The sequence below is a fragment of the Sapajus apella genome, unplaced genomic scaffold (assembly GCF_009761245.1).
Source record: "Sapajus apella isolate SASKATOON/1434 unplaced genomic scaffold, GSC_monkey_1.0 scaffold15, whole genome shotgun sequence".
NCBI lineage: Eukaryota > Metazoa > Chordata > Mammalia > Primates > Cebidae > Sapajus > Sapajus apella.
In genome coordinates, this window is record NW_022436955.1 from 19,702,566 (window position 1) to 19,711,813 (window position 9,248).

General features: G+C 37.9%; 1 protein-coding gene across 1 annotated transcript in view; it reads left to right on the forward strand.

Moving 5' to 3' along the window:
- CNTNAP4 (contactin associated protein family member 4) overlaps positions 1-9,248 on the forward strand; it is a 286,975-nt gene that overhangs the window by 143,721 nt on the left and 134,006 nt on the right. The window contains exon 4 of the mRNA XM_032284501.1: positions 5,754-5,901. Coding sequence (XP_032140392.1) covers positions 5,754-5,901 — 148 coding nt within the window. The remainder of the gene's footprint in view (positions 1-5,753; positions 5,902-9,248) is intronic.

Sequence of the window (9,248 nt, forward strand, 5' to 3'; positions counted from 1 at the left end):
GTGCTACTAAATGATGCTCCGGTGTGCTATATTGCTATATACTCCTCCTATGTCTCTTACCATTATTTTATTAATTATTGTCAAATTAATATATGCCTATTAAATCTAGATTTGACTGGAATATGCTGTCAGTCCCATATCCTCAACCTCACGATTTTCCTTACCGTCCATAAGAGATAATTACTAAAATTTTTGAATATGACAATGATATTTTTATTATTAATATAAACTATGTATCTTATATTTCTTCTTAATGTCTTCAAAATTTAAATAACTCATAAATTATCAAGCGAAGAATGAAAGGCCGTCATTTGCAGATGTCTTATTCCATTTACCTGTTGGCTGTCTCTGTCACTATGCATCTTTTCTCTCAGTCCGTTAAGATGCCAGAATCATTGAACTTACATTAATTTTGAAACAAATGTGAGATCTTTTGGAGGGTAATTTAATTACTTATCCAGCTGTTCACTCTGCAAGAAGTTATAATTAGGGATTGTGTTAGTCTGCCAGTAGCACCTAGGAAATAGAATCAAAAGTATAAGAAGATCTAAGGTCCTCAGCCTCGGCTGCACATTACTGTAATGTGGAAAGCTTATAAAGACATTAGCATACAGGCTGGGCGCGGTGGCTCATGCCGGTAATCCTAATACTTTGGGAAGCCAAGGCGGGCAGATCATTTACAGTGAGGAGTTTAAGACTATCCTGGCCAACATGGTGAAACCCTGTCGCTAGTAAAAATGCAACAAAAATTAGCCAGCCATGGTGATGGGGGCTAGTAATCTCAGCTACTTGGGAGGCTGAGGCAGGAGAATCACTTGAGCCTGGGAGGCGGAGGTTGCAGTGAGCTGAGATCCTGCTACTGCACTCCAGCCTGGGCACCAGAGCAAGACTCTGTCCCCCGCCCCCGCCAAAAAGAAAAAAAAAAGACATAAGCATACACATACACACACACACACACAAAGAGAAAGAGAAAAGAAACAGTGCTCAGGGTCTGAGCACTGAGAGTTTTAATGTGCAGTCTGTTTGGGAAACATTGCCCCATATCAGCCATCGTAAAGGAAAAATGGAAATAAACAGATCAAATTTTTAGGCACATCATCAGGATTTCCATAGAAATTGAGACTGTAGTGCTCTCAAGGTTGGGTGGGAATGAGGTTTGGTTAGTGCAATATAGAAAACAGCTAACCTTTCTTACCAAACCTCAGCAAAAAATTTTAGTCATTGAAACAGAATGGAACCTTCTAAGGGTCTGGTTATCGGAGTCTAAATATCCATGGAATTAAATAATGTTCTCCTATTTATGTTCTGGGAAACACTAGTTTGGAAATGTGCTCTGCAAAACAACAGCAGCAACAACAGCAAAAAAAAAGAGGGGGACAGTTCTGTGGCCTAATATGTTTGAGTTGTTCTAGGTAAGTGTCCCTGTCATGGACTGATAAACTGCAATTTGCACATTAGCACGTGACATGCCTGAGAGGCCCTGTAATTGAGACATCTGTTCAACTTGTTTTGTTTTTAAGCCCAGTCTTTCGCAAACATAAACATTCAACAAATATTTTATTGAGAGCCACTTTGAGCCGAGCAATGTTCTAGGTATTATGGATGGAAAGCAGGAAACCTCCCTGCTTTGGTAGAGTTTGTTTCCTAGGAGGATAAGATAAATAGGCAGATATTGATCAAATAAGAGAAATCCCCCCAAATATGAGAAATATAGAGAAAGTAGGAAGATTTTATAGGGGGTATCAAGTACACAAGTATTTTAGAGACTGTGATCAAAAAGGGTCTGTCTTGGGGGTAATATTTTAGTCAAGGCTTAAAATGACAAGAGAATCTGGGCATGCAAAGATCTGGGGAAAGAACTTTCAGAGCAGAATGGATTGCTGGTGCAGATTCCTGAGAGGACTAAATTTGGCTTCTTCAGGAAAGTCCAGTGTGGTTAGAGCATAATGGAGGTGGTTGCCAAAGACTGTTTGGATAAGGAGTTTAGATTTCGTTCTAAGTGCTAAAGGAAGCAGTGAGGATGGCAGAGTTTAATTTACCTTAGCAAGTGTTACTGTGTGCTCAGAGGGGAAGATACTTGGAGTGATGGCAAAGAACGAGTTACTAAAAAAGACCAGGAGCCAGAACCATGCTGTTTTGATTACCGTAGCCTTATAGTATAGTTTGATGTCAGGTAGTGTGATGCCTCCAGCTTTCTTCTTTTTGCTTAGAATTGACTTGACTATGTGGGGTCTCTTTTGGTTCCATATGAAGTTTAAAGTGGTTTTTTCCAGTTCTGTGGAGAAGGTCATTGGTAGCTTGATGGGGATAGCATTGAATCTGTAAATTACTTTGGGTAGTATGGCCATTTTCATGATACCGATTCTTTCTAACCATGAGTATGGAATGTTTCTCCGTCTGTTTGTGTCCTCTCTTATTTTGTTGAGGAGTTGTTTGTAGTTCTCCTTGAAGAGGTCCTTTACATTATTTGTTATTGTATTCCTAGGTATTTTATTCTTTTTGTAGCAATTGTGAATGGCAGTTTGTTCTTGATTTGGCTCTCTTTAAATCTGTTATTGGTGTATAGGAATGCTTATATTTGTGCACATTGATTTTGTATCTTGAGACTTTGCTGAAGTTGCTTATCAGTTTCAGGAGATTTTGGGCTGAGACGATGGGGTCTTCTAAATATACAATCATGTTGTCTGCAAATAGAGGCAATTTGACTTCCTCCTTTCCTAATTGAATACCGTTTATTTCTTTTTCTTGCCGGATTGCTCTGGCTAGAACCTCCAATACTGTGTTCAATAGGAGTGGTGAGCGAGGGCATACTTGCCCAGTGCCAGATTTCAAAGGGAATGCTTCTAGTCAGAGATATAGACCAATGGAACAGAACAGAGGCCTCAGAGTCAATGCCATACATCTACAGCCATCTAATCTTTGACAAGCCTGACAAAAACAAGCAATGGCGAAAGGATTTCCTGTTTAATAAATGATGTTGGGAAAACTAGCTAGCCATGTGCAGAAAGCAGAAACTGGACCCCTTCCTGACACCTTACACTAAAATTAACTCCAGATGGATTAAAGACTTAAATATAAGACCTAGCACCATATAAAAACCCTAGAAGAAAATCTAGGCAAAAAACCATTCAGGACATAGGCATAGGCAAGGACTTCATGACTAAAACACCAAAAGCAATGGCAACAAAAGCCAAAATAGACAAATGGGATCTAATCAAACTGCAGAGCCTCTGCACAGCAAAAGAAACAGTCATTAGAGTGAATCAGCAACCAACAGAACAGGAAAAAATTTTTGCAATCTACCCATCTGACAAAGGGCTAATATCCAGAATCTACAAATAAATAAAACAGATGTACAAGAAAATAACAAGCCCATTCAAAAGTGGGCAAAGACACTTTACAAAAGAAGACACATATGAGGCCAACAAACATATCAAAAAATGCCCATCATCACTGGGCATTACAGAATTGCAAATAAAAACTACATTGAGATACCATCTCACACCAGTTACAATGGCGATCATTAAAAAATCTGGAGACAACAGATGCTGGAGAAAATGTGGAGAAGTGGGAACACTTTTACACTGTTGGTGGGAGTGTAAATTAGTTCAACCATTGTGAAAGACAGTGTGGCGATTCCTCAAGGACCTAAAAATAGAAATTCCAGTTGACTCAGCAATCCCCATTACTGGGTATATTTCCAAAGGATTATAAATCGTTCTATTATAAGGACACATGCATACAAATGTTCATTGTGGCACTGTTTACAATAGCAAAGACTTGGAACCAACCCAAATGCCCATCGACGATAGACTGGACAGAGAAAATGTGACACATATACACCATGGAATACTATGCAGCCTTAAAAAATGATGAGTTTGTGTCTTTTGCAGGGACATGGATGAACCTGGAAACCATCATGCTGAGCAAACTGACACAAGAACAGATAATCAAACACCACATGTTCTCACTCCTGGCGGGTGTTGAACAATGAGAACACATGGACACAGGGAGGGGAGCATCACACACTGGGGTCTGTTGGGGGAAACTAGGGGACAGACAGTAGGGGGTGGGGAGTTGGGGAGGGATAACATGGGGAGGAATGCCAGATATAGGTGATGGGGAGGAAGGCAGGAAACCACATTGCCATGTATATACCTACGCAACGATCTTGCATGCTCTTCACATGTACCCCCAAACCTAAAATGCAGTAAAATATATATTAAAAAAAAAAAAGACCAGGAAGAGGCTATCAAGGTAGTTCTGGTAAGGTGATTCTTTGTTGAACTGAGTGCTCATAATTGAGATAAAGATGCCTCGATTTGGGATATAATTTGGAGATGCCATCACGGATGTTCCTGTGTTGTATGAGCTTGAAAATTCAGCATTTAGGGTACTGATGGGGTGGGGGCAGGAGGTAGGGGATGGATTGACAAGGAAAATCAAATTAATTTAACTATAAAACACTCAATCTTTTAAAAATGTATTAGAAAATGTTTTGGTAAATGCTAGTAAAGGGTTATTTGTGAAGTAGAAAGAAAAACAGGTGAATGGTCAGACTCTCTGGGTACTGGTGTTTCTAGTGTATTTATCTTTGCCTTGTGCAGTCTACATGAGGTTGAACTTATTTGTTGACCAAGTCATGGGCAAGGTACCTATCATGAACCTGCAAATGTAGTTGCATGTTCCCTTATTATGAAAGAAAGAAATGGAGGAGAGGAAGAGGAGGACATGACAAGGAGGAAGAGAAATAAAAATGAAATGTAAGTTATTGAGAATAACTTCTGCTTCATGCTGAATTCTCCACCTGTAGTCTTAACAATGTGTGTCTCGTGTAGAAGAAAACAAAAGTTGCTTCGTGTATCGGGTACTGGTGGGGTGGGGGCAGGAGGTAGGGGATTGATTGACAAGGAGAATCAAATTCTCTTTGCTGCAGTATGTGGGTGTTACAGGTAAGCTACGTGTTAGGTAGATGCATCCTGATTTTACAGAAGAAGCATAGCTCCTGGTCTTACCATATAATGGTTGCAAATACTAGAGGATTTTTTTTCTCTCCTTTGTGACGTTTAATTTCCTTATCTGCAATTTGACTGCGCTAGATTTCTCTAGCTTTAAAATTCTCAAGTCCGTAAGTTTAATTATAGGTCTTTCCAAATTAATGTTGTTTCTGGTTTCCCTTAACAATCTGAATGTGTGTATATGGCAGCATGCTGCTGAGATTTAACAACCTGTTACCAGAGTGTAGCTCGAACTTAAATGTCGGGTGGTACTTTTCTTTATGTTAATAAGTTAGATGAGAACGTGAAAGAAGCGAAACGTGTCATAAGTTGATTCATTCATCAGTGATGTAAGCAGCTTCTTTGTTGACTCAGATAATATTTTTTCAACCCTTGGAGAATATTTTCTCACTTTTTTCTGGCACTATTCACAGTGTTAAGTGCTACCGACATGGTATACTTGTGTGTTTAATCTAAACTTTACAGAAGCAATCTTTATTGCAGGTATCATGGCTGAAAACTGGTTTAATGGGGTAGTAGAATTTCAACTCTCTTAGTAAAAAGAAAAGTTTAAGCCACAATAATTTCTGTGGTTGGAGAGACATCATGACATAACTGTTAATGTGATTTTCTTGTAGAAGGTAACACCATTCATAGTAAAATGCAGATCACACATTGCTCATAGACATTATAGGTGACAAACTGAAACGGATATTCTCCATATACATTGATTTCCTTCTTTCCCTTTTCTTGTAGGGTTTTTCAGGAAATGCAAATGCAGACAGTGTTGTGTACTATAGACTCCAGCCTTCTATCAAAGCCAGATTTCTACGCTTCATCCCTTTAGAATGGAACCCCAAGGGCAGAATTGGAATGCGAATCGAAGTGTTTGGATGTGCATACAGTAAGTGTTTGTTTATCCAATACACTGACGTAGATATCAAAAGAGATGTTTTAAAAGCCAAACTGCAAACTGAAATGGACTTTTTAGCTATGTAAAGAGATATAAAAAATAGGAATGATTTTTCTGGAAAGCTTTTTTTGTGTGTGCCTGTACATGACAATATTGACTTAACATTTTAATTCAGAGATGGAAGCACTTGACAGATAGATAGATGGGTATTCATTGATATATGTGAATGCATTTATTTAAATAGAATATTATTGACTAGATTCTAACTTTCAAGTATTAGACCTTTCCTTCATGAGTTATATTTGACGAAATTTCATTTGGGCACCCTGAGTTTTATAAAAGGGAGAGTGTTCCATTTAGTTTAACCAGTCATCTGTTATAAAACGAAAAAGTATTTTTCTCTTTAGCCTAAAAACAGTGTGATGCAATTCACTTTTAAATATGCTATGCTCTCAGTATAAGTTAATAGAGAAAGTAGAGCCCTCTGCCAGAATATAACACGTGTTTAAAATACTGTCACATAAAAAAGATAGAAACCACAGATTTCACTTAGTCTGTTCTTAATGAAGCTTATTATTATATATATATTTTTGTGGGGAAGGGACCTAAGGGTTATTGATAGTACACCTCAAGCCACATTATCCTGTTAGATACTCTTTTATTATAGAAGAGTGGGTTAGTTAATATGATTTACAGTTATCAGACGAACAGTGTGAGGTTTGAAGAGATTCAGTAATTTGCTCAGAGCCTCACATATGAACTAGTCTAGAAAAGAACCAAGGACTGCTCAATTTCACAATATCGTTTTTTTCTCTAGTTAACATTTATTTGTAGCTACTAAAGCTTTTTTCACATATTTGCTATCACTTTATGATGTAAGCCAAGTTAACTTCTGCTTCACTTTATTTACATAAAAAGGAAGCAGGCCATAAAGAGATCAAGTGAGTTGTGTAAACTCTGACAGAGAGATCACGTTGCATGGTTTGCATGGGTCTTCTACTGTGTTTTGTGTTGTTCTCAGTGTCCATCTCTACCATCAAACATCTTTGACAGACCTGATTTCTCCAGGGCCTACAGAGTAATACTAAACGTATTAATATAATATTAATAGTAATAATAGCACTAACTCTAATAGTAATATTAATAACATGAATTTCTGTAATTCTGGAAATAGCACTGTTTCCTTAGTGCTTATTATATGCACTATTCTAAGCAGTTTATGATTCCTCAAAATGGCTCAGATAAATATTTCTAGGTAACTACTCCATTTACCTACTTTGAAAATGAGAAAGCTAAAGCTTACAGAGGTTGACCTGCTCCAGCCACACAGACAGGAAGTGGCAGAGCTGGATTTGCAGCCAAGTTTGCCAAACTCCAGAAAGCAAGCTCATGTTGACATTTCTTCCAGTTGTTGAATAACAGAGATGAGTCACTGACCAACTAACCTCTCACTATCTGTCCACCTTAATAGCAGGCTTTCCTGGTCTCAGCAGCCCAGCTTATCTACTCCATGTTAGTTCCTCACATCACGAGTACAACACCTGAATAAAATAATGCATAAAAAAAAAATCCTACCCCCAGTTTTGATTCTGGAAACCAGAACTTGGACAGTAGTCTTATTTGTCTTTGGATCATAGAGCTTAGCAAAGCTCATGCTCCATGATGGACAACTAGTAAAACAAATTTCAAAGTGCTTCCTATTTACGGTTTTATTCTCCACTTATTCAGAACATCTACCTTGCAAAATATTTGTCTATCACAGTGTAAAAATAGCTGACAGTTATTGTGCATGTAATTTTTCATAGACATTCCACTAATAATTTAATCCTCAAACCACCCATTTATTAGAGAGAAAACAAGTTCTTAGAAACACTAAGCAATTTGTTCAATACCACACACTTAGTATGCGTTAAATCTAGGATATAAACACAATATTAACAAACATAACTTTAAGAGCAACAGTTTAATGAGACTGTTTATGCTATTTTGCTGGCTCTAAAGCACCAAGTATAATGTCCACATGGTGGTGATGACTAAAGTACAGGTTCTTTTGAGTTATCTGCTGCTCTGTGACTCATGATAACTAAAACCTCCCCCTCACCTTTCTTGATCTGCAACTCTCTGGAATATTCTTTTTGCTGGGACTTCATCTGCTGTCTTTGGGGTGAGCATACGGTCCATGTATTTGGTCAATCTTCTTTTCACATTGACACATGGTTAAAGTAGTAGTACCAGAATTTTAAATTCTAACTTAAACACGTATAGGGAAATAGTATGGCAGGAGTTAATGGCAAATGATGGTTGTGTAATTTTAAACCATTATTAAAGGAGAAAAAGTAATAAACGTAACGGACAAATATCCTTGTAGTTAATCAGAAAATAAGCCAAGAATGGGTTGGACGTGAGTATCTTATGGAAATGTTTTTGATCAAATTGACTTTAATTAACTTTAATACCTTAATTACACCATAGTCATGCTCACGTTTTCTACTTATTCATAGCATTGGCTTTGCAATATATTAATTTATTAAAATGATATTATATAGCCATCATTTATTAAACAGTTAATATATGTCAGAGACTGTAAAGAATAAACATCTACTGATTTGTTGGTGACAATGTCTGGAAGCAGGCACATGAATATTGCCATTTCTTGCAGGAGTCAGAGGAGACAAGCAGAATTGTCTACTGAATAAGATGTATAGTTTGCTCTGAGTGACATGGCAAAGGAATAGGTGGGACTATTGACTTTCCCCACCCTCAGAAGGAAAGGCTGTAGTTCCTATCATCACAAGCAACCCGTTGCAAGATTTTGTCTGCAGCTCCCTTAAGTAGCACAGACCCAAGATCAGATTGGATTTTCTCCAGACATACAAAACCCTTCTCCTGCAATCTCTATTAAAAGGAAAGTGATGTTGTGAGTGGGTGGGGTTTCTTTACTGAATCACAGCCATAGGACATCCGTCCCTGTTCAACAAAGTAGGTTTCCCCTGAGCTTGAGGAAGGCCTGAAGGATTGCATACAACCCCCTGTCTCCCTTGTCTATACCTCCTCATCTGTACCAAATAAAGGTGACTTGGATGTGCTTTACCTGAGCCATTCACTCAAGTGTGGTGCACTTCACAGACTGCTTCATCTCTCCTGACATAGAAGAAGGTGAACTTAAGAGAAATTAGTAACTTCTGCAGGGTTACACAACCCATGTTAGATCTAGGATTTAAAATCAGCTCTGTCATTTTCCTAAGACAGTGCTCTTGATAACTATAAGAATCATACATGTATTGAGCTTTTAACGATTTATTGGCACTTGCTAAAAAAGAACTCTACTAGGTATTAGG